This window comes from Chenopodium album, chromosome 10, assembly GCF_948465745.1.
Source record: "Chenopodium album chromosome 10, dcCheAlbu1.1, whole genome shotgun sequence".
In the NCBI taxonomy this organism is placed as follows: domain Eukaryota; kingdom Viridiplantae; phylum Streptophyta; class Magnoliopsida; order Caryophyllales; family Amaranthaceae; genus Chenopodium; species Chenopodium album.
In genome coordinates, this window is record NC_137843.1 from 8,707,745 (window position 1) to 8,734,939 (window position 27,195).

Genomic DNA, 27,195 nt, shown 5'->3' on the forward strand with positions numbered 1-27,195 from the left:
ACTACAACACTACACACCCATAAGAAGAACTCACAAATAAAGGCAATAAATACCTTTGTTATAGTAGTACTACTATATATAGTCACTACCTATTGTTGAATAGAAAGAAGAGAGATTTATATTCATGGAATCAAACATGATTTCAAAGGAAAAAAACTTGGACAACGACAATGCAATTACATGGTCATCATCCATGTTATATAAGTACCAAACAATTATTATTAGTACGTCATTATAGAATAATAACATTAATAATAATGTAAAGCTTGTTTAATGCAAATTACATACATTCATGAAGAATTCAAGTACAAGATAATGATCAACCATCACATACACTAATTAAATTGCGAACCTTAATGTTTAAGAACAAAGATTAGATCACTACTACTTCATTAAAAAAAAAAAAAAACACACAACAACATATTACACAATACAAACCTAGCTACATTACCAACTAGCTAGCACCTAGAACAACTAATTACTTAAATTCCTACTCCAATCCCTTTTTTTCAGGAAATGAGTGATCATAAAATCATAAACCACTAGAACAAGAGCAAGTTAGCGAGGCCGGGCACATACAAAACCCGGCCTCGCCTGGCTCGAGTAATTTAACAAGAAGAACAGCAACAAGGAAGATAGCAAAGATAATAAGAGTTGTTAAGTTTAAGGGGGAGGGGGAGTAGTAATTAGGGTTTTCTTACCAAGAGTAAGTTTGTTATTATGCATCCAAACCTTAAGAACATGACGTTTAATCCCAGTTTCATTGCAAAATTGATGCACTAATTCTTCATCTTGCTTTTGAATTCTCCAACCAAGTCGCTCAGCTAATTCCAACATCTTATCCTTTTGTTCAGGTGTAAACTTAGTCCTAAACCTCTTCTTCCCCGAACTAGTAGTATTACTTCCTCCCGACAACATCGTACTACCTCCACTTATATCCATCATTGTACCCCCTCCGCCGACACGTGTTGTTACATTCCCATTCCCACCACCACCCATCCCTTGATCTCCACCACCACCACCACCACTCTCCTCCTGGTGGTGGTGGTTGTGGGTACCACCCGATGTCGGAGATGGCAACGCCAACGGCCGTTGTCCACCCGACACGTGGAGGTACCCACCTGCTGTGTTGTTACGACTATAAGGATAAATTTGGTATACCTGATGAGGATGCTGTTGTTGAGGATGCTGATGATGATGAGGCCGAGGAGCGTACATGGCAAGCTGCGGAGGTACGATTGAGTTGTTGTATTCTTTACGGTGGAAGTTCCGGTGGCAGCTACAGGCTGCGCACCGGAACGCATCGATGCTGCCCTCAGCGCCGGCAGGGAGAAACTCACCACAACCGTCTACGGCGTGACCGCCGATTCCAATTGCGTGATTTTTCAAGCATTCTCTGTATCTTACGGCGGCTGTTGGGTGGTGTTGTTTCTTGAAAGTTGGAGTTATCGCCATTTCTGATTCTTCCTCTTCCTCCTCCTCTTCTTCTTCATGCTCTTCCTCGAATTCCATCATTAGTTTTTCTTTTTTTGTTTCAGAAATTAACAAATTCTAATTTCTGAACTAAAAATTGTTTTGGGTGATTAAAAGTTGTAGTTTTTTTTTGTTGGGGGGAGAGGGGGAGAGGAGAGAGAAAGAAGAGGGTTAGAGTGAGAGAGATGGAAAGGAAATGAGGGATTTTATCTTAATAAAAAGGGGTGAATTTGTTTAAATCTTAGTTTAAGAGTGAGAAGTGGGCTTTTTTATTTTCATTGAATAGACAGAAATACTTGTGTGGACCTGGTCCACAATAATATTATTGTGGACCTGGTCCACAATAATATTATTGTGGACCCGAGTTTTATACACACGCATCTGACATTATATTGAACATAGTGACCCTAATTTTTAACATAGTAACCTTATTTTTAACATAGTAACCTTTAATAAAAGTTGTATAACGTTTAATACTATTGTGAACTTGAAGTACGACGTTATGACCCTAATTTTAACATAGTGACCTTTATTATTTATATTGACCTTATAAAATATTTCATTAAAAAAATTAACCTCTTATGGCCTATATATTACCAAAATGACTTTTATTTTCAACATAGTGACCTTCATTTTATTATAGTGACTTTTTTTTTTATTAATAAAACAATCATATTTCTCTAATATTAGTGGTTCACAATAAATTAGTGTGAACCAGCTCCATTTAAGAATTTGTATTGAATAGATTTTTAGAAGGTTTGTCTGATTATATCTAGGAAAAGTTGCTTGCTCTAAAGAGTCTATAAACACATATTTTAAATAATTTTTTTAAAAAGTATTATGAGGAGTGATTTGTAGGCCTGTACAAAACTATCCGAGAATCCGAAAATCCGATCCGCAACCGATCCGAATTTTAGGATATCTGATCCGATTTTTCATTTCGGATCGGATATCCGATCTGAAAAATCGGATATCGGATACAATTTCGGATATTGATTTTTAAATTTTCGGATATCCGATATCCGAAAAAAAATCGGTTTTCGGATATCGGATATCCGAACCGATATCCGATAATTTAAAGGGTAAGTATTGAAATTAGATATTTTTTAAAAAAAAACTGAATATTTCTAAAACAATATTAATTAGACAAACACCCTCACTTTCAATCTCTCACTAAAGTAAAACCCTAAATTCCTCCCTTCTCTCTCTATGTTCACTGGAGGCCGCCACCCCACCTTAGCACCTTTCATAGCCACCGAGAGTTGCGCCCAGCCACCGATATCTCTTCTCCTTCCGAGATTTGCGCCGATATCTCTTCTCCATCTACTCGCCTTTGCTCGACAAATCTCCGCCCTCTCTATTATGTATTTCGAGTTTATTGTTTTGATGTTTTTGGTGGTTTGATTGTTTTACATCTTAATATTTGTTGTGAATTTCATTATGTTATCTGAATTTCGTTCTTTTTGTTGGGAATTTCGATTTTTTGTTAGATTTTCGATCTACTAGTATTTGTATGGAATTTTCGATTTGTTATCTGATTTTTTTCTATCTCTTTGTGTTAAATTTTTTTTTATCAAATTATTGTTTTTATTTTTCCACTAGTTTAATTGTCAGCTCAGATTTGCTAGTTTGATAGTTTCCCTTCCTGACCATGATTTTAATTGCTTATTTTCTGAATATCATGCTTATTTTTTGTTTCTTATTTTCTGGAATTAGTTATTGCTTTGTGAAATGTTAGATTCTACTTTCTAGGGATAGGATGGGTGGTAAGCTGCTGATTTTGCGGATGTTTGAGTTTAAGTTTTCTGTTGGAGAATTCAAATTCTTATTTTGTAATTGTATGTGAATAATTGCAGGTCAATGGTGAAATTGTTGATATGACGAGTTAGAGTGTCACTCCTTTAAATGAGGAAGGTGCACATATTCCAGAAGCTTACCACCCATTCTGAACCAGAAGCTCCTAATCTAAATAAATGACCAAACAAAGAAGCTGCTAATTTAATTTGCAAAAAAAAAAAAAATACTACAATGCTCAAATATATTGTACAAGACTACGGGGCTAAACGATAATAAATCGATAAAATTAATGAGATAGTTTATAAGATAGACATAAGCAATTTTGAGTTTTCAATACTTTCGGATAATGGATATCCGAAATATCCGATCCGAATGATTTCGGATATCGGATATCCGAAATTTTCGGATCGGATTCGGATATCAAATTTAGACATCCGATGGATCGGTTCTGATCCGTGAACAGGCCTAGTGATTTGTAGTCAGTATTAGGAATTGTATTTTACCGGCTTTTACTGGTTAATGTGAGGATTAATTGCATTTACTGTGAGGGAGGGTAAGTAGAGCATTAGTTCTAAATGATCAAATTTGTCTTAATTAAGTTTATCAAAACTAATTTGTCTTATATCCAAACAATTTTTCTAGAAAAGAAATAAAACTTTTTTTCCTTTAGAAAAACATTATGCTGGAATATTTGAATAATTTGAGATTGTTTTATTTAGAATACGACAATTTATATACTAATAAGTTAAGCGAACGCAAGTAAAATTGAGGTGATTGTAGAAAAAATGAATAAAGACAATGGGTGAAAATGTATCAAACATAAATTATGTATTACGGTATTTTTCTCTTCACAATATTCTTATTAGTCGTTACTTGCATTTTGTTTCCTTTAATTCATTACATACTCCATATTACGGAATGTACTTTCTCGTTAAAATTAGACCAAATTATATCACACCAGACCTGACATTATTATTTTTGTTTGCTTATTGTCATATATATTTAAGAGAATAGAGTTTAAACATAAGATATTGAACATCGATCTAAAAATATGAAGTAAATTAAAATGAGATTAATATGTATTAATGATAATTTTCTGAATCTCCCTTGAGGTTTAATTAAGTATAATAGAGAGCAATGCCACTACTCCACCAACTCAGTCTCATTAATTTGTCATAATATATTTATAAAATAATAATTTTGTAAATATTAATATTAGTTTGTTTCATAAGCGCAAACACCACATATAAAGTCATTTAAAATTAACATAATAAACAGTCAGAATTTTACAATTAAATTATTTAAATATGACAAAACAATATGCGACTTCAATATTCTAAATTATGATAAACAAACTTATATGGATCATCCTTTGTACAATATATGTACAATATATGTGTAATATAACAATAATATATAAAATATAAATAGGTATTGGTAGAGATTTAGATTTGTTGTTAGACAAAAGTATTTATATTTATATTTAAATAATTTTTATGATTTGGAGTAGGCAATGTATTTATATTTAATTAATAAAATTACCTTTAATTGTCAAAAATATTACTAGTTCCATGTTGTTTACATGATACCATAAGACAAGACCAAATGTGTAGATTGAACTGACATGAAGGGGAAATGAGTTGCCTTGAGTCTGAGAAGAACAATTGATACAAGTCTAATCATATCTTGAATTTAGCAATTTTCACCCCCTTTTTGGTTGGAATTAAAGGTCCAAAGAAGAGGAGTAAACTAGAAGAAAGTAATAAAGTTTTGTTTTTGCCCTTGCAAAACGATCTGTCACCAATGCTTTTGATGACTATAATCAAGACATTTAACTGTTTTGTATAGTTCCTATTTGCCATTGCATTATGGAATATGCATGAGTGCTATAATGTTACTACAATGGACCAATATATTATTTTATTATGAAGTGAAGTCCTATTATCACAATTTTAGTTTAACCAACCTTTTTATGGCTGGTTATTTCTTGGCAAATTTGCTAAAAAAGGACCGGGAATTAGAGTGATAGGTTGCCGAGCGAAGATGAGAAAAGATAATAATATTTTCTCTATTAGTATTAAAATAAATGTCTCATTTTGATTGACATATTTGCTAACATAAAACTTGTAATATAAATATGTTTCATCATTAATAAGTATAAATGTTAAAAAAAAAGTATAAAAATTAATACAAGCACCCACATAATTATTTTTAATCTTATATATAATGCGCAAACTTTAATCAAAATGGTTTATATAATTAAAATAAATGTTAAAAAAAATATAAAATAATTAATACAAGCACCCACATAATTATTTTTAATCTTATATATAATGCGCAAACTTTAATCAAAATGGTTTATATAAATCGTAAAAAAGGCTAAAATGTTTATTTTGAATCAGATGGAGTAAACATTAATATAATTAAATTTGATTTTAGGGCCTTATTTTATTCACCTTACTTGTGTTTAACTAAATTATTTTTACTGAACTGATTACTTTTACTGAAGTGAAATTAATTTAACTGAAGTGAAATTATTTTACTAATTCTCTACTCTGTCCTTATTATATTTCTTCTTTAAAATTACATATTTTTATGGAGCTGAAATTATTTTACTGAACTAATTTTTTATTTTTTTTAAAGTGAAGAGAATAGGGCCTATAATGAAAATGTGACATGTGACCATGTAATAATAAAGTTAGTGGTGACATATTCTAAATAAAGCTTATAAAATACAGTCATATAAGTACGTTTGGTCAACACTTTGAGGGTAGGGATCTCTTACCCTTCTCCCCTCACTTTTAAAGTGTCTGACCTATAAATACTAGACCAAAAAAGGTGAGGGTTAAGGTGAGATTAGACCCGTGACTCATGAACTTAATTGCAATAGAGTCGATCCACACAATTACGTACCAACAATTCTTAGATTCTTTAATTAAGCTTACAATTTAAGGTAATTCTTCTCCGTTCTCTATGGCTTTATTGTCATCATCTTATTATTTATATAGTATTCATTATGTAGTATTCACTTAAAGTAAATTTATTAGTTAGGTAGAAATTAACTAATTTGACAAAAAGAAATTAAATTTAGTAAAATGTAAATTATCTAGGCTTATCGGACCTACTTTGATTACAGAGTATAATATTTTTATAGCCTACTTGAAGGACGGATGTGTAGTATCATCATTTATGTTAATTTCTACAAGTATAAATTTCGAGTCACATTGCTCAAATAAGGGTTTTTTCAAATCAAGCTTGAGTTCGTGACTAGGTGGATTGCCCAATTTTGGCCAAATCCAATTTAAGAATTTCATCGCAACACGATAGTCATATATGATTCAAAATTGAGTGTAACGTTAGGTAATTCAATTAATTTAACAAACATGGATGATTTTCTCTAATCTACTTTTATTGTACTTCCTCCGTTTTTATTTAGTTGTAACACATCCCTTTGGTACGCATGTTAAGGAAGATATTAGACTAGGTAAACGGATAAATTAATTTACGAAATTTTAACACCTATAAGAACAAAGGGATAAGTTGCTACGGTTTAAATTTCATAGCTTAATTTATTCGTTTATCTAATTTAATTACCTCATCAATAAGCGTGATAAAAGATGTGTTGCAAGTATAAAAAAACAGAGGAAGTATATCGGATGATTCAAAATTCACTCAATTGAACAGTTGATGCGGTAAGAAGTAAAAAAGAAAGTAGAAAAGTAAGAAGAAAAGAATCACGCAAAGTAAAGTTGGATTATTGGTAAAAGAAAGAAAGGATACACAAAATAACCAGAGGAAACCGTAAAGTAGAAATTTTTTTTTTAAAAAAAAACAAGGGGACCACATTGAAGAAGAGAAGAGAAGGGTAAATAAGATTAGGGACGTAATTATCAAAACAGCTGCAGTAGCTGCTACTCTGCGCAAATGAGGAGGAGAGAGAAAATTAGAGAAGAAGAAGAGTGTATGTAATATGTACAAGTATATAATACGGAGTATATATGTATGTGTGCATGTGTGTCTGACATTTCCTTAACCACCAACACCTCTGTTTTCTCTTCTTCATAATTAATTAAGACTAAGAAATATTCCATGATTCAATCTTCAATTTTTTTTTTTCCAATTTTTTTGTTTCATGTCCATCATTTTGCAACTTATTACTAGCACCTCTTTATTTAATTGTTTCCCTCCCTAAGAAATACTTGATACTCCTTTTTTGAAGAATTTCATTTTACGGAATATTGTCAATTATCGAAATTATTTCAGGGTGAAAATTGAAAACAGACAAATGAGAGAGACTAATAATTTCGTTTTGTTGGGTCGTATTGAAGTCTCATACTAGTTAACTAGGCTTATTGTATAGTAATCTAAATTTGACTTGTCGTAACTTATTGAAAATTATTATAAGTGTAAATTGAGCTAAGTGTACAACAATCATAACTTATCTGATCTTACTTGTAATCCGTATTAAATTTAGACAAAATAAAAAGTTAAATAAAAGTGATGATGCAAAAACCATAACAAAGTTGACTATGGTGTGGCCTTGAAGTATAAACTACTCCAAAGAAAGTTAAATAAAGAAATGGAAATTTCCAAATTAGGGCTGACACTAAATAATGCTTGTTACAGTAGTATTCAGAGTGCATATTATGAATAGAAAAGTACTGTATTATCTCTCATCCTGAAATGATCTGTCAAATAATAAAATTAAAAATTGATATGATTTTGTTTTAAACTTTGTCGTTGCGCATTTGATCTTATGCATGCCCATTCCCTGCCTGCAGGCTAAGAGGGTACTGATTTTGGTTAAATGAGGTCATCTTTTTTATTTTAATTCCATTTTCTTAATTATATTAAACTTTTAATGTCATAAACTTTTTCTCTTTCGCAAGCCTTGCCTTTTACGCGTAAGTTTACTCTACCCCTCATATTTTAATCTTACATTTATTTAGGGTACTGGAGGTGAGTCCATTAGATAAGGGTGTTTTTATTAACCGATCTAACATTCTACGAGTAACATAATTAAGTTTCGTTAAAGTTTTAATATGAGTCTATTGAAAAAGAGCTTGAAACACGACATAATACATTAATACATTAACGTATATTCAAATTTTTATATAGAGAGAACAAATTTTTGTAGTGAATTAGTCATTGTACATTACTATAAGCATTGTCTTGAGTTTTCAAGTCAATTCTGTTGATCTAATCACTTTCAAAAATCAATCACATCTAATTTATTATCAGGCATTCATCCCCTATTTCATAGATGATTCTTTGATAGACAAAACATTGTTCAACTTATAAACAAGAACTTGAATGTTACAATTGCCATGGTACATTTATTTTGATTTACGGAATAGCTTAAATACCACTTCATCTGTTTTAAATTTATGATTACACTTCACTTTTTATTAAAATCAAAGAAATGATTGGAAAATAATAGAAAAAAGGTGAAGGTCTTGTTTAGCAATTGGCTGTTGGCCGTCGGTTAGTTTAATTGGCTGGTTTGACTGACTGTTTGTATTGGTTTTTTTGTTGGTTGTTTGACTTTTTATTAGTCTAAAAACATGTTTGGTAAAATTGGCTGTTGGATGTTATTAGTAACTTAGGTAGTCAAAAGCAAAAAGCTACTCCAAGTAGCTTTTTCATTTTGACTTAAAAGCCAGCTTTTTAGCTGGCCGAAAAAGCCATTTACCAAACACAAATTTTGGATGTTTGACCAAATGAAAAAGCCAAAAGCCAATCAGAAAGCGAATGAAAAGCCATTTACCAAACAAGCCCGAAATCTTGAAAGAAATCAAAAGTATATATTAAGGTAATGAATATAATAATGTGAAACACATGTTTAGGGCCTGTTCTCTTCAAATTATTTTCAGTTCAATTCAGTTTAGTTTAGTTCAGTTCAGCTCAATTCAGCTCCAATAAGTTCAATTCAGTTCAGTTTAGTTCTTAATTTCCTTTTTTCATAAAATATTCAGTTCAGTTCAATTCAGCTATAATAAGTTCAGTTCAGTTCAGCTCAATTCAGTCAATTTGAACAAGCCCTTAATATCATGAAAAAAATACTAGTAATAACCTTCTATTTTAAAATTGATCAAAATAGAAATTTATAACCATTATTTTGCAACATTTTCAACTCTATTAGAGCACCCACAATGAGCCCTTAAATCCTCATCATCGATGCATTTTTTTTTTTTTTTTTTTTTTTTTTTTTTTTGTGAATTTAGGGGATCTTGCTTGTTGGGAGAGTTGTTATGAGGACGAGGACATAGTTGCTCATGCTCTTACTACGATGTTTTCAATTTCTTTTTTTTTTTTTAAACAATCCATCCTAGAAGTAGCTAGTACGAAGTAGCATTATAATGACCTTATTGAAGAAATGAAGAGGCTTATTATGTAGAACAGTAAAAGTTTAGATGATGTCGAATTATAATGCTATCCTACTTTGAATTTTCTAGAGTTTTTATTATTGCTGTAGGTCTATAACCTTGAAACATATCTTTTCATGCATCAATATTTTTTTTTAAAAAAAATGTTATACGCAGTATTTCACCCCTTTTTTTTACTCATCTACATGTCTTTATTTATTATTTTCCTTTTATTCACCGTACACTTAAATTTTGGGTGTTCTTTTTATCAAGTAAAGAAATTTCTTAAACAATTCAATTATAGTAGATGGCCTAAGATGTAGGCCCATATTAGAATGAAAGTTTGATCGCATACAAATTCATTTAACTTTTCATCATCCACAATGATGTGAAAATGTTAATTATTCTAAACATTCCCTAAAATGTTTTATATAGAGTACTAAGTCATGTACCCTTATATGAGAGTCATTTAGGTTTGAAATGTGGATATAGCATAGATCTATTCATACCTATCACAAAATATGTCACTTGATAGCAAGGGTGAATGAGATTTGAACTCGTGATTTTCTTGTTATGTTGGCTCTTGAGGCAATATTAAAGGATTTTCTCAACTAAAAGTTTAAATTTATGGTTAAAGTTGAAGGTTTTATATATTCTATCAGTATTAATACTAAAATGTCACAGCATTATTAGCAGGACCAACTTTCAGCATGAGATCAAGTGACCCCTTCATGAATATATCGTTGTTGGTCAACACTGTTGGATTTCTTACTCCCTTCAAACGCAAAAATTCCTTGTAGATATGTATCTCACTTCATGGAACCTCTATTAATATAATGGGACTTATGAAGTCCCAAAAATCTTAACTTGTATGAAAATATACTAAATCTTTAATGGATGTAACATGAAAGTCTACAATAGATGAGAGTCTAATCTAGCTAATCATGTACAATTCATCAATAAAGTCCTATTGTAAAACTAATTAATTAGTGATATGATAAGTTACTTTAGACTTGTATGTTGGTAGTAATCCTTTCTCTTCTTTATATTTAGTAGAGGTTCCAACTTTTGTTTTATTATTATAGGAAGTATAACTTTTCTACTTCTTCCATTTTCTTAAATTCTACTTCCTTCGTTTTTTTTAGTTGACACCGTTTGACTTTTACACTATTCACAACTACGCTTTGACTCACTTTTGTGATTTATACATATGATAAAATATAATCAGAGATCTTGTTTTATTAATATCCACTTTTTTTTATTACTTTTTTTTATTAATTTTTTTTTTATAATTTTACAATGTTGATAATTGAAGTTATTAAGCGTTAAAAACATGCGTTGACAAGTGTGATAATAGAAAGGTGTCAACTAAAAAAAACAGAGGAAGTATTTACTTTCTGTTTTCATTTTTTTTTCTAGTTTTATTCACTTTTACTTTATTTCTTCTACGACAATATATTCGTATTATTAATTACAATTTCACTTTATAGACTCAATAATATTTGATAAATCTCTTACTCGCTATCTCTCTCTAAAAATTATTATATACACTCGGGTATAATATACACATAAGATTATCTTTTGCTCATTTAATACCTTGCATCGGCCGGATATATATAAAAATCACTAAATTCCTCTCTAAAGGCAAAAACACTCCCATGCATAGCCCAAATTTTCACTTTTCCTTGATTGGTTTACATATTTATAGCAATGAGTTACAATAACAATTATTCATTTTGATACGTGTATTACACCAGTGCTAACGTTGTTATTGAAAAAGGATACTCAAGGAATTACTCAAAATTGAGATGAACTTTGGACAAAAGCGAAACAATCACTACTTCACTTGAGGTAAACATTACGACGAAAATCTAGGGTATGATCCGTTGAAAAGACATTCACGCGTGCAACTACAAGTTTTTGGGTTTTTTTTAAAAGGATTTGTGGGTGGGGGACGTTAATTTAATTGCGCTTTATAAGCTATGGAATAATTGGATTCTCCTTATTTTGATTCAATAAAGCAATGATTAATATTAGTACACAAATCCAACCATATTACCATAAATCAAAAAGGGTAGGAAAAATAAAATAAATTAATCGATGCCCTATCAATGTCTCTATTGGTAGGTGTAGGGTCATTGCTAGTGAAAACCTTTAAATATTATATATTATTATTACAATATTACTACATTCGATTATGAAAGTTCAGCTCACTTACTATTTACATAGTCAAAATTAAATAACTTTATTCATATTTTATGATTTATACAAAAGAATTGAAGTGTACAAAGTATGTGGAATCTTATTAGATTCGTATCAGTATAATTTTTTTAAAATACCAACTTTTTATAATTTTGACTTATACATAACTGAAAAACTCCCTCTATTTTTTTTATTTGCATCAATTTGATTGACACACTTGCTGAGACCATTAATATCTTTAATTGTTAATCAGTAAAAATTATAACAAAATTATATTATGAAACTAGACATTATGACGAATTTTAGTGATATATTATATAATAACAATTGTTTATTTTGTAAAGTTGAAAAAATTAAGTCAACAATGGTATGTGAATAGTGCAAAAATCAAAGTAATGCATTTGAAAAAAGAACGGAGAGAGTATTAATTAATAGTAAAAAAAAAAATGTGTGATAAAAACTGCGTAAATTTTAAGTGCTCAAACTTTCATGAGAGGAGGGGTTATTATCATTATTATAACTATTATTGTTATTAATATTATTTACATTTCTGCGGCCTAAGAACATAAAAGAATTACTTAAATTAATATGCTATTTTTGAACATCAAAGCAATCAATACAAAAGGTTATTTGTATCATACTCTATATGTTTGAGCCATATTTGGAAATTAGTTGATCATAATATAAAGATTGACATGGTCTTCCTAGGGTTCGCTTATAGTACAAGGCTATTGAATAATTACACTGATGAGGCCATTATGTAATCTTGTATAGCATGCACATGAATGTCGAGTAGTGTATCATCATTTTTCTGTACCTTTTGTTTGTTAAAGTGAAATGTAGTTTATTTATGATTGTGTCTTCTTTTAGTAGAAAGGTTTTTAACATTTATTTTGTCAATTATAATATACTCCTTACTTAATAGAGTATGTTCTCTACATGTGAATTAAAGTGATTATATATGGTACATTAAGAGTTTTTCATAGACTAATGAATAGATCTAGTCGAATTTGAATTACTCTGGTTTGGTCAAATTTGGCTTGCGTCTTTTTTAGTTTAGTCTTGTCTTGCTTGATTAGAAGACTTAAATCATGTTAGTAGTCATAGGTATAAGTGTATAACTCTTATACGAGTAAACTCTTTGGTTTGTTTTCTTTCAATAAATGTGATGAAAATGTCATTGTCCATCACTATGCTAAATTAGTTTCATTGAGTAGTAAACAATGATAATATTCATAATAACAGAAATTTCCTTTTATGTATTGTGTTCTAATATGTCTTGAATTTGTTTAGTAATAATAGGATCTCTATCTAGATAATGCTCCGTAGTAAATTAACTTCCTCTTTAGCCTAGCCTAAATTTATTTATATTCCGTGTATAATAGTAAGATTATTAAAAACTTTATCTTTCCTATAAGTGAACATATTTGATATATTGTAAGTAAACTACATTACATAAATTTGTGTATGCTCTTTAATGCTCATTGTTAATCTTTCTTACATCCGTTACAACATATTGAAAGATAGTTTTAGGAAATTAGAACATTTGCACAATAGTACACTTTCACTCCTTAAAATAAATACATGGCACATAGTTTATCATTCTAAAATTAAGATCATAGCAAATATATTACTTGTAATTTATTGCTTCTTCAAAATCCATGAAAAATCAACTTAAGAGGTACCACTAACAGTTTTGTACACGTGCAACAGGATTGATACAATGAAACTTGAAAGCCATCCATAACTATGTTTAGTTGGTTGAAGAAATGAAATTAACATTATTGGGGGGACACAAATCATTTGAAGAGCTTAAACCAATAATATGACAATATAACATTCAAACATAATGATGAAATTAATCCGAAAAAAACGTACCTAAACACTATGGTAAAATCATTGTTAGAATCTAAAATGTTAACTAAGTCACAAATCATGCTTATTAGTTAAGTAATCCACTGTCGGCAGGGAATATTAATCAAGATAAAGGCAGCACGAAGATGAATTAAGTCTTTGGTCTTTATAATTATTTTCCTTTTTTGTGTTAATTTTGGTGTAACTAATTATTTAGAACTTAGATAGTTAGATTCAGTGATTAGACATAATATGTGATTATGATTGGATTTATGAAAATGACTGTTTTGATTAACAGCATTATCGAATTTTTGTAGTATATTATATATATGACCCCCCCAACCGGCCTACCTCAAGACGGCAGATGTCAATTCTATTTACCAAGACTATTGCAAAACAAACTATTACTCGTACCACATTCATCTAAATTCCTTCTCTAATAAAAAGATAGTACAAGTGACACTCACTACGTAGTATCTCACATGGTGTAGTTGTACCTAGTTACAGAGACTTACTCATCGCGGTCTCCATTACACACTAGTTGTGTATTTATAAGAAAATAGGTGAAGTAACTCACTAAGCTACGGGGCGAAACAAACCAAACAATGAAACAATCAAATGAATTATACTTGTACGTAGTATATAGGACTTAATCTCGTGTTGGAGCATGATAGTAGAGATATAAGACAAAACATATAACTTAGTAAAAAAAAGAACAATCCAAAATTTGTTAGTTACGTGTATTATAACGAATTCATGTAATACATAGAGCTCTTATGCTTAATTTCAAACCCCATGAGGTCAAATTAACTAACTGAATTAGTTGACCAAGTCTTTATTTATTTTATTTTTTATTTTTTATCAAATATAAGATCAAACTCCCTCCGTATGTATGCCCTTTAGGCTCTTCATGTCAACAATATATCAATTTCAAGAGAATCCGGATGAACTTGTAGATGCAAAACCTACTCATATTTAAACTATTAAATTACAGAAAATTGTATTATATATATGTAAATTAATATCTTTGAAATTGATTAATTAATATCTTTAAGTTGATAATCAGTGCAAAAAACAATGTTCATGATAGTAAGATTGATTGAGAAAAAACTATTGGGTTATCCTAGTTGGTTAATTATCCATTGGTTCATGAGATTGATAGCTCCCCAAATATCGGGTTCTAGTCAAATTCATTGGCCCCTTTGTACATTCTACATCGATTCCAAAGAATTCAATGTCTACAAGTCGATAGTACTCTACTCTATTTATTACCAAACAAACTTATTGTTACTTAACCAATTACCTACAACTGACCGTCAACCCCGCCCACCGGAAAAGGAAAAGTGCTCTATTGTCCCTTCTTTCCTGCTCAATTACGAATTATTACTAGTATTATTGCCAAGACTCGTAAAATTGATGATCATATACGAGAGTAGTAAATTTTTGAATATATTTGGAAACAAAACAAGGTAATTTCAAAATCTATACAAATTTTGACTATCACATTACATCTGATGTACGAAGTATTATTTTGAAATACTCTGAAGGTAGCAAAGGAAGTAAGTGATTCCACCATAGAGCAGTTAAATTTCTATTAATCACAACTTTGGGGCAGCGAAGTTCGAGAACTTGGTTGGCATGCCTCATGGCTCATACAAGTACTAAAGTTTTCCTTAAGGCATGCCAATTCAAGCTCTAAAGCTTTTTCACAGCCAGTCAGGCACCAAAACATATGCAGTAGTTAAAAAACGCTATTCATACTACTATAGCCAGGTAAGTTGCACAGTGCAAAATTACAACCATCTGGTCTCGAACAAGTATATATAGTTAATAGATTTCCTAGCCTCCCAAAAGAATCACATAAACTACTAAATCATCAAACCTATGATCACGAGCATAAGAAAATATTAATGAGACCGGAGAAAGGTACGGTCACTTATCTGGACATTTCTCTTAATGCTCTTCCAGCAGTGCAGGGCATAGATAACAAGCTTTATAGGCAACTTGAAGCACATCTTAAAATGCCAAGAGGCTTCTTCATCAAAAAGGGAGTCTCATACAGATTGCATATCCCTGGATTGCAAAGCTCCTTGAAGAATGTTCACAGCATTGTCATAATTTAAGAAACCCATGTACCAAAATTCATGGTTGTCAACAGATATTATCTGGATATATTTCTCAGCTGTATTTACTCGGCTTGAAGAAGGGTTAACTGCTTTAAGCTGATGCAATGGAATGATTACCTATTCAAATAAAGACAAGAGTACTGCTGTAAGAATCAACAAACACTTGAACTGGTTAACATGATATAATCAGAAAGATGGCTTTTGTGACCTTTCAGATACGCCATGCCAAAAAAATACAAGTATATATCAAAGAGTGCGCAATCTAAACCACTCCAATACATATAGTAACATGATACACTACAAGCAGAAAATCGTTTTCCCATACCTAGTACAAACTATCTATTTGAAATTTACACAGAGAATCAGAAGTGCCTAATGAAAACATATGGTGGTCGCTAACCTCTTGAGTAATACGAGGGCAAATAAATGAGTTTCCCACCTAAACGAGATGCGGGGGTCATATATATACAGCCCCTGCAAGTTACAGAGAGGCAGTAATGCATTGCTCCTGCAGCTTCACAATGAGCAGGGGAAATTTATTGAGCAATTTTCTATTTAGTACATCATAACCAGAGGTGGAAATCCTGGAATACTAGGTAATTCTTTCAACTCCATTGGCGATGGATTGGTTACTAAACCAACCATTTAGAATTAAAGGTAGCCATATCTTGACAAATTTAATAACAAAGTAGAACATAGCGGATCCTTGGCTCCTCAGTTGCTGATTTAGTTCATGAACATACAAAGTAGACAAACCTCAAAATAGACAGACCTGATTCCAGCCCTCTGCAGCCTAAAGGGGTGCCAATCAGTCTCTTGTCAGAACATCAGAAAATAACAGAATCTCTTTCTTTTTTTTTCCTCCGCTACTGGCGTTAATTTCTATATAAACCGTTATTTCACATAGCAAGTTTATTTTACAAGACCACAACTAAAGCCAACCTTGACCAGTAGGAGTTTTCAATAATCTACGAACATCTATCAACAAATTTCATCTCTTGACAATAATTGTAGAAACTCTTTCGGATTGTAAAAATTAGTTTCTTTTTTTCTTACAAACTCCAATACAAAACAGCGATTACTTTAGATAATATAACATTAATCCATCATTGAATGCATTATTATTAATATTCCTCTAAGACAGCCAATCAATGACCAACGAAATCAGTCATCCCCTGGCCATGGAGTAAAAAAAAAAACCATTTAAGGGGTTAGTGAGAGGAGAAAGTGGGATGAACAAACACAGGAAAACAAGAGCCTTGATAAGGTTCCAGAATTTTTGTGTTATCCAGCATAATGCCATAATGTAGCACAAGTGGAAATTGGGCGGGGGGAAAAAATCCTTATTTCCAACTTATATTTATCTTTTCAATACTTAGAGGAGCTTTTGTTTGCAACCCCAAAGCAACAGTTATTACTTATAAAGGATGTAAGGAATGTTACATACTATCCTAAATTGACATCACCAAAGTCTAAATTAAATAAAAGTACACCTGAGTTACTAACTTACTATTGATGCTCGTGTATTATAAGACTACAGTATTTGAAGGTCAAGAAATATATCCAATCCCGAAGGAAATCATCATAGAACTAAGACAGGCAGGAAACAACTCATATTCATATAGTTTTGGACAAGCTGAAATTTCAAACGAGTAATAAACATCAGAGTCAGCATCGTCACTAATATCCTTGATTATATCAAGTCATGAACGGCATATCAGAGGATGTTTTCCTAATCAAAAGTATGAAGGATGCTTCAAGCATAATGCCATAATGTATAATGTAGCACAACTTCCACTTGCCTCATAGCACATTCTAACAAAATGCACTCTCTCATAAAGAGAATTCACTTTTGACATCACATAAGAAAAAAAAGTCCAACAAAATGGAAAGATCTTAAATTAAAAGTCAAACAAATTGGAAAGATCTTAAATTCCTCAAAGCTTGCTATATGATCTACTAGATTTAAAATAATATAATTGTGATAACTAGCTTTAGCAAACTTTGCAATCATTTATTACGAATTATTCTATTAGCACCAATTCAAATGATGAGTTACCCTTAACTTTGGTAGAGAGAGAGAGGGAGAGGGTAATAAGCCAACGGAGAGGGGGAGAGAGAGAGAGGGGTAATAAGCAAACGTTAATGTATTAGCAGGTTCTACCAACCGACCTGCCTTTCACTTCTATTCTTTATCATTGTTAATTATTTCCACCCCTTGAAATGAAAAAAAAAAAATAAAAAAATAAAAAAATGAGACTTAATATAGATATTTCAACAGCCATATAGCCTATACAATTTTTCTTACCTTATAGTAGCTCCATTCGGTCTGATCACCATTTTTGTAAGGAAGAGGGTTATCACTACAAAAGGCAAGCTTGGCTGTAGAGACATATAATGTTCCCATCACCGGGCCAGCTGATGTAGACAAGTAACATGCATAACAATCCTGAACCTGCTCCTCAGGAACTGTGTCAAACGTTTGACGAAAGATTTTTTCGTAACCTCCCTCAGCTAGAACTTTAGTGCTGTGTACAATTCTTCCCATGGCAGCATCAGCAAAACTAGGACTTGTTTTTACTACCAAAAAGCACACAGAAAAATATGTCAACTGATAAAACTGGTATTTTTAGTAAGCCACAAGCATTTAGCATTTAGCATTTAGAATATTAGAATATGAAATAGAAAGGGAAAGTGTACCAACTTGCACCAAAACCTTTAATTGCAAGAAAGTACCTTCACTGTATTGCTTTTAACCACTGAATGCATCACAATTAATCTCAAAAGTGGGAGCCATATCTTTATGAAATCAAATTCGTAAGTCTACTCCCAATTCATTAATTCAATGAGGATAGGCTTTTCTTTCACAAAAAAGCCTCACAATTAAGTGAATCAACCCCTCATCCCCCACCAAAAAAAAAAAAAGTGGTAATGGAAATAGTATGCTTAAATTTCAATCCGACTTGTAAATCCCACATAAGAGTTTCAAAAGGAAGAAAATTGTGTGTTCTTATCACAACCAGGCAAGCAACAGCTATCCCAGAATCTAAATTTTCACTGTCCAACCTCCATACCGTTTAAGCTTCTACTTACTTTTTACTGGAATCCTATTTTTACAAACTAGCTGCTCAGTGCTCACTATATGTCTTCTCTCCTTATCACTATTTCACCAAATATCTAGGTTTGCTCAAAAATAAAAGACCATAAACCAAATAATGTGGAAACCATACAGTCTAAATTCTCTCCTTGTCACTATTATCACCAAATAACTAAGCTTGCTTGAAAGTAAAAGACCATAACCAAGATATGTGGAAGTTGGAAGCCATTGTAATATTGCTTTCTCCAATTACTATCCATGTGACCAAATGACTTATCAGCAACTCCTCCTTGGCTCCTTTAATCACCATATGAAACATTTCAAACCCCAATCTGCCTATCCTATACATTAAATTCAATTCCCAAAGAAGAAACACATGAAAGTCCAAGAGTGAAAAAGGACAAGCAAATCAGAGTAGGCATAATCTGCGCTTTCAATTCAACATGTAGTTCTCATACATATCATATTTGATCGGCTTATCGCTGCTCCACTGTTTTCAGAGGAAGCACTGTGATATTATGTAAGGCAAAGATAAGAAAAGTCAGCTCTAATGACATCCCATTCTAAAGCAAAAGCAAGTAAGCAAACAGCTGCATTGCACTTATAGCCAATACAAAGGCCAGCCTGAGCAATACCACATAGTGCATACTGGCATACTGCAACCTCAATGCTATACATTGAAAATTAAACTCCGCTAGTGTAACTCATCAAAACTATATCTGCAAAAGCAGCTATACATTGAAAATACACCACTAAGCAAGCACATAGACAATGGAGTCAGGTACTGTGTACATGTAAAGTAGACTAAACCAGTACGCAGTGTAGCGCTAATAGAAGACAGAAAGGCCTGTCAACAGGGAATGTTGAAGCTATAAGAGAGCTTCTGCAGACTCAATCTCACCCAATATTCATCATCTTTCCAATACTAATCCCTGATTAGCTGAGACTAGTAGTAAAGATCCGAAATCCTGACTAGCCAAGACTAGTAGTGTAAAATCCAAATGACCCAAATCAGTAGATATATATCTGGAAATTTAGAAGAAAAAGCCCAAAATAGCATACTTCGAAATTGCCTATGGTAGCCTTAAGGTTATTATTTCATTCCCAAAAATACCTTACTACTCAAAATAACATGCCTAATGACATGAAGATGAAAGCCGGCAGCCTGTTAGCATTTCTCTTTCCTCTCCCATTTTTCTTCTACCCAGTGTTTTCTTACCTTTTCTCTTTCCTTCATCAACCACCGCCATTAACTCATCAAGTAAGCATTTTTATTGAATACAGTAAAACTAAGTTGTTCTCACATCTCCCATCTATATAATCTTCAGTAAATGGACACCTCCCATGGCATCTTACTTCTAGAACTTTATTTTTGATCTTATCCCACAAGAAAAGTGTGTACATCCTATCTAGAATGTATACCTCACTAACAATTAGCATTATAGCTTCTCAAGGTACCACATCCAGTTCCAAATACAATCTTCTTGAAACCTTTTTAGATCTTAGCAAACACGTCTATAAGAATTTCCCTTCACTTTTAAAGGTGTGTTGCAAATCATATAGATTTTTTAATGTTCCTCTCTATTCAAAGCAAATTAACTAGTATCTCTATTCTTCTATATACCCAAATACTAAACTCAATGTAGGCAATTCCTTCTCATCCAGTTTCATAAAACAATTTGTCTAGTGGTTCATCCTTTTCACATCTCCTTTGGCACAATACATCACTTTCCATACCAGAGACTAACAACTTTGGCATATCTTTAAAATCTCAAGAATTGGCATGAAATGCTTAGATTTCACTTATTTGCCCACATATATTCGTCTCTCGTATTGGTATTTTTTTTTTTTTTTTTTTTTTTTTTTTTTTTTTTTGAAATAAGGCTTTGTAAATTATCATAAACTCTTGTTTTCACCATTAAAATTTCCTAGGTTTTATGGTGGGGGATTTTAAGTTGACTTGGCAAATATCTGGACACCAAAACTTTCTTAGTAAGCAGGCATACTGAAGTAACTTGGCTACAAGTCAACAATTCGAAACAACATACAATTTTTTTGAGTTTTTGTTTTAAGAAAATCTCCCCATGCTAAAGCACTTCCTAAGTTCCTATAGTAGTTGGCATTTGTGTGATTTCAACAAGGAGAGAGCTCAATTGAGGATGATGATGTTATATTAACCTATATATCCCCAGATAAATAACTACAGCCTTATTGATATTGTCCATCATACATATACCACAAATAATAAAATAAAGATAGATGAAGAATAAAGAGTATTCCTAATTGTAGATTTCCCAACATCACAACAAAGCCGAAAAGTTCTTATTCACATGAGAAGTATGATTACTGCACTGAACCCAAACTATATGCAAATGATGAAAAAAAAAAAAGAACCCAAATTGTCACGTCACTAACCAAACAAGCCAATCCTACAGGAAGAAACTTTCTTTCTTGATCCATGTACAACATCAAATCATTGCATATAATGTCAAATTAAGAATACGAAGCATCAATCTACTACATTATATTCAAGAATGTAATCACTTCACCCTAGAATAATGATAATTTACCGACATTTCAATCAATTGCAGCCTTAAATAATGATAATTTACTGACAATTCGCAAAAAGAAGCGACTAATATAACAAAATCAATAAACAAAAATCCAGAAAAAGGGTAAGAAATGAATCATACAATGCTGCCAGGTATTGCCGGCGTAATCCTCAGCTTTTTTAGCAGCTTCCTTGACATTCTTCCCCCATCTTCCCAACACATTCTTCACCGTATCCATCTTTTCTGTTCCCCAAATTCAAATCAAAATCAAAACCAAAATCGTATAATATATAGTTTTTCACATCCTCAAAATTCAATCAAAATAGCAATACCTTTAAAAGTGGGTTCAGATGAGAGAGAAGGAGAAGACGAATGCGAAACGTAAGGGTTAGATCCACGAGAAGAGTGAGAATTGGGCGAAGAATCAGGTTCAATTGAAGGTGTATAAGTCGACTCAGACACCAATTGTTCGCTCCACTTAACCGATTTCGCCGCCTTGGATTTATCCTCCGGCGATCCGGTGACGTCAAGAGTGACGTCATTTTCCGGCGACTTTTTAGGTGCGTCTTCGAGATCAACCTCGTGATGCAACGCTACCTCGTCTAATGGAACGGAGTGAGTCGCATCGGCGGCGAGTTTACCGTCTTCCATGGCGGCGAATTGAAGATTTGGGGATCGGAAAACGGTGGGTTTGATTTTGTTGATTTGTAGGGAAAAAAAAAAAAAAAAAAGCGGGGGTGTTGGAATTAAGGAGAAATGAGAAGAGAGTGGAATTCAACTTTTTTTTTTTTTTTTTTTTTTTTTAGCCGTGATTGTCTTTTTGAATTCTCTTTCTCATTCAAATACCAACGACAAATGTCATTACTTTTCCAATTATTTTGCTTTACCCACTTTTACTATTACGAGTAAATAATCCCTCCATTTCATAATGTTAGTCCCACATGGAATCAATCACATAAAATAAGAAAAGAAATATATTTGAAATCTAACATTAAAGTAAAACATAAATCATAATTAGTGTATCTTATTTAACTTTTTTTATGAGGAAAACACAAGTTATAATTGCATAATTTAAGGTAAAGATTTCCTTACTTAGAGTCATGTCATCAATCCACAACCAATTAATTCCAAAAAAATCTAGTTATAAATGAAATATATTCAATATGGGTAGATCTTTTTGAAACGCCCAAAATAGTATATGGGACTAACATAATGAAACGGAGGGAGTATTGTTTTGGAAATTTTGTCCAAATGAGAGCTTGTTTGACATTATTTTTTGTTTTTAATTTTTTGTTTTTTTAAACCAAAGACAAGAAACAAGAAAAAGGTAATTCTATTTTTCTGTTGTCAGTTTTCAAAATTATCATGATTTTAATAAGTTTAAATAATTTTTGATTCATTATAGACATATATCATATACTTTTAAAAAACAAAAACCCAAAAAACAGAAAACCACAGCAATGTCAAACGAACCCTAAGTTATTTGTGAACAACTACCCATTTTTTTATTTGTTTAGAACTATCCATAAGTTATGAAATGTTTAGGTAGCACTACTTAGTAACGTTTTCCATCCAATTAAGACGTTATTGTGCCCACTTTTTCAATCAATCATCAATAACAATATACTAAAAGACAGACCATTAATGTCACGTGTCATCTTCTAGTATGTCCTTAGTATATTTGGCTTTTTAAAAAAAAAAATATTTTAAAAAATTGATAGAAAATATACGCAAAATATTTACTTCCAAAATTTAGGAAAAAATATTATAGAATAATATATTTATTAGCTTAAATATCTAACCATATCTTTGTTTAAATTAATTCCTATATTAGTAACTACTTTTTAATGTATAATGATTATTTTTTTTTTTAGGAAATATAATGATTATTTATAGTAAAAAAAAAAATCATGAATATATATTTTTCAACTTAACATAGTTGGCGAATGAAAATTTATCTTTATTTGAAATTTTAAAAAAAAAATGTCATCATGTTTAAAATAGAAGAAAGCAATATAATATATATTCAAAAAAGATAAAAAAAAATTATATATTTTAAATAGCTTGATTTGAGATAAAATAAAATTAAAAAAAATAGTTTTTAAATTGATACTTCGTGACAAAGATTGAAAAACTGTGCATGACACAGGATCTAACTTAGTTTTTTATCTGTGCACTTCAGTAAAATTCAGTTTTCTTAATGAAGAATTATAATAGAAAATCGGTAAAAATAATTTTAGTTCAGCAAAAATAGTTTCAGTTCAGTAAAAATAATTTAAGTTCAGCAAATATAATTTTGTTTCATTAAAAAAGATAAAAAATAAATAAATAAATAAAATAAAAAATATATATATATTTTAAGTAGCTTGATTTGAGATAAAATTAAAAAAAAATAGATTTTAAATTGATACTCCGTGACAAAGATTGAAAAAATGTGCATGGCACGGGATCTAATCTAGCTTTTTCACCTAATTAAGGCCCTGTTTGTTTCACCTTAAAAAATTAATATTAAATAAAAATTATTCCACTTCAGTAAATACAAGTTCAGTTCAGTAAAATTAATTTCAATTCAGTAAAAATAATTCCAGTTCAGTAAAAATAAGTTCAGTTCAGTAAAATTCAGTTTTCTTAAAGAAGAATTATAATAGATAATCAGTAAAAATAATTTCAGTTAAGCAAAAATAGTTTCAATTCAGTAAAATTAATTTAAGTTCAGCAAATATAATTTTGCTTCAGTAAAAATAATTTCAGTTCAGGAAAAATAAGGTGAAGTGAACAGGGCCTAACTCCCCCAACTACCTTATCTCTCCTTCCTAATTAATTTTCCCTCCATTCTGACTCAAAAAATCCGAGAGAAGTTAATCAAGCAATTAAATACAAATTCTCACTAATTCAGGCAATGTTTCACTTTCTTTTAATTCATTGTTTGTTGTATTTGTTTACAAGTTTTAATTGAATGTAATTGACATATTTAGGGTTTAAATTAGTGATTCAGATTAGGGTTTATGGGTTCAAATAAATTTGTATTTTTTATTTCTAGGGTTTATAGGTTCAAATAAATTTGGGGGATTTGATTTCTAGGGTTCGGGGGTTCAATTGAGTTATGGGTTTCGGTTATTTTGGCTTTGAGATTGAATTCAATTAAAGTAGTGATTCATATTAGGCATTAGGGTTTATGGGTTCAAATAAATTTGGAGGTTTTGAGTTTAAGGTGAAATGAGAAGGTGAAAGAAGAGAGTGAGAATGGAGAGAAAATAATTAGGGGAGTTCATTAGGTGGAAAAAGTGAAAAAGTGAGCCCAGTAACATCTTATTTTGACAAAAAAAAAACGTCATTTAGTAGTGCTACCCAAACGTTTCATAACTTGCGGATAGTTATAAATAAATAAATAAAATTAAAAAAAAAGGGGTAGTTGTTCACAAATGACCCTATCTTTAAGGTAATTCTAGACAAAATTTCCTATTTTTTTCATTCAAATATACTTGAATAATTATATACTTCATTCGTTATACTACCTCCATTTCATATTATTTGTAACTATTTGACATGAAGTAGAGATGAAAAATATCTAATCGTTGCAAATAATAAAAAACGCAGGTAGTAAAATACTCAACATTTGTACTGCGTAATTTTTTAATTTTATAAGAGTTGTGTACCTTGTAATCCTTTGTGGGATGATCAACTAGTTTTTAATTTTATAAGAGTTGTGTACCTTGTAACCCTGTGGGATGATCAACAAGTTAAATTGAATAAGGTTTAGGGAGTGATATTCAAAACGAGGGATCAAATCTCGTCAACATCACTTGCCCTTACGGCGACGTAAGTCTCCACCCATATACATCATATGTCATTTTAAAAGATCTAAAAGGATAAGATGAGCCATTACATTTTCACATGAGTTATTTCGTTAGTCCTCCCTAAACGCATTAGCAAAACTAATACTTCCTCCTTCCCCTAACATTGTAATAATTACCATCTTATGAAGTTTCACAAGTATTGCGACATTACCGTATATGCACATGTTTTTTTTCTCTCTCCTCATCACATTGGTCTCTTTCTTTATTTCTCTTTATGTCTCTCCTCATCTTGGATTTAGCGTCATCCCTTATTATTGTTCATAGCATGTACGTCATCTTTATGTCTCTTTTCTAAATATCAGGGGAATGAAGTAAGGCCTTGTTTAGTTCAACTTATTTTTACTTATTTTGAAAAAAAAATTAGTTTTGATCATCGTTTTATGTCCAGTTTTATCGCTAGATATTTTTACTTTCGTAACGAAAAATTGTGAAAATAACATATTAATAAAACACACATTATTACGAATCTAACAAGACACACTTGATATATTTTTTTCTTTATAGATTATCGTAAACTTAAGGTCAAAGTTTGATCAAATTAGACCATCAGATCATATAAGAAAAATAAGGTGAATTAAACAAGCCCTAAGTAACATAGAAATAAATCAAAGCAAACATATTCTTTTTTTTTGGAAACAATCGATCAAAGCAAACCTAGATAAGACATTTTAAGAACAATTTTCTTAAAATTAACACCTTTTTTTTTCTCTCTCTCTTTTCCAGTAGACACATTCCAAGATATATGTCACCCAATTGTCTCACAATCACAATACAAAATATAAATAAAGCAATCTAAGCATGGTAATCCATGAAGTCATGAATTTTTTTGAGTCTTGAAACTTGAAGCAATTACTCATGGCCCAGTTGTTGCTGTCTTTAAATCACACACGATGGCCCACTATTATGAAACATGTACAAATTTTTCACCCATATTGATGATCCTCACTTATATTCAATCAATTCAAAAAGCAAACTACAAGCTTAATCGAAGCAAAAACAAGCAAATAGCACATGAATAGTATAGAAAATTTAAGCCATAACTCCCTAATTTTGGTTGTGATGAAGATTTACACAAAGGTTGTAATGATGATGATTTTTAATTGGTATTAATGTACTGTGGTGGTGGCGACAACGGTAGCGATGACGACAATTACAATTATTGTGGCCAAAGTTAAAGTTGTGTTAGACAAAATAGCTACTTGTTTATATCAGAGGATTGATGAGGAGGAGAGGAGGAGATGAGTAAATTTATTTCCAACCACCATATATTTATGTTCAACTTGTGGAATTGATAATGAACATATTACTTAATTGTTTCTTATTCCAGTTTTGTGCGTCTTATATGAACATCTATAACTGTTATTTTGCTGTCCAATTATTTTTACCAATTTTGTGTATCGCATAAAAATAATCTTAGCTTAAAAAAATGCTAATTTTTGTAATAGTACATGTTCATTTATGTTTAACTTATGTTTTCAAAAGTAAACTATATGTTTATTATAGTATTTGAATATATATGTCGTACATGTGAATTTCAATGATTTTCATTCTTTTATATACATACGCTCATTTATATACTAACCAGTGAACATATTTTAATATTTGTGCATGTGACTTTTAATGATTATCATTGTTTTGTAGTTTTATTTATAATGTTCAGTTATGTTACTGTAGATGATCATTTATATTTTTACATATGGTAATTTAACTGTAATTGATCAAATGCATTATTGTAATTGAACATTATTGCTATTATATGTGTTCATTTGTTACATGTTTGATTATTGCAGTGGGAAAAGAGGATGCTCTTATTTTTGAAGAAGCAAGTCAGTCTGAGTATTGGGGAAACAATTTCTTTCTAAAGATGATGCT

At 31.1% G+C, this 27,195-nt stretch overlaps 1 protein-coding gene and 1 pseudogene across 1 annotated transcript; both read right to left on the bottom strand.

The window, feature by feature from the left end:
- Nucleotides 1–341: 341 nt before the first annotated feature.
- LOC145563427 (zinc-finger homeodomain protein 2 pseudogene) lies at nt 342–1,643 on the bottom strand (annotated as a pseudogene).
- A 13,615-nt stretch (nt 1,644–15,258) lies between these two features.
- Nucleotides 15,259–22,215, bottom strand: LOC145563428 (GLABRA2 expression modulator-like). Its single transcript, XM_081623877.1, has 4 exons — nt 21,799–22,215; nt 21,608–21,709; nt 18,126–18,397; nt 15,259–15,934 (listed from the first exon to the last, which is right to left on the bottom strand). Exons 1-4 carry the CDS (start codon nt 22,115–22,117, stop codon nt 15,746–15,748), a joined length of 882 nt encoding a protein of 293 aa, XP_081480003.1. The 5' UTR covers nt 22,118–22,215; the 3' UTR covers nt 15,259–15,745.
- Nucleotides 22,216–27,195: the final 4,980 nt, after the last annotated feature.

Excerpts from the sequence above, each read along its gene's own strand:
- LOC145563428 (XM_081623877.1), bottom strand. The coding sequence starts at position 22,117 with ATGGAAGACGGTAAACTCGCCGCCGATGCGACTCACTCCGTTCCATTA. Across the intron at positions 21,710-21,798 it reads ATCTGAACCCACTTTTAAAG|AAAAGATGGATACGGTGAAG; the intron begins GTATTGCTATTT and ends TTTGGGGAACAG. Across the intron at positions 15,935-18,125 it reads CCGAATGGAGCTACTATAAG|GTAATCATTCCATTGCATCA; the intron begins GTAAGAAAAATT and ends TTATTTGAATAG.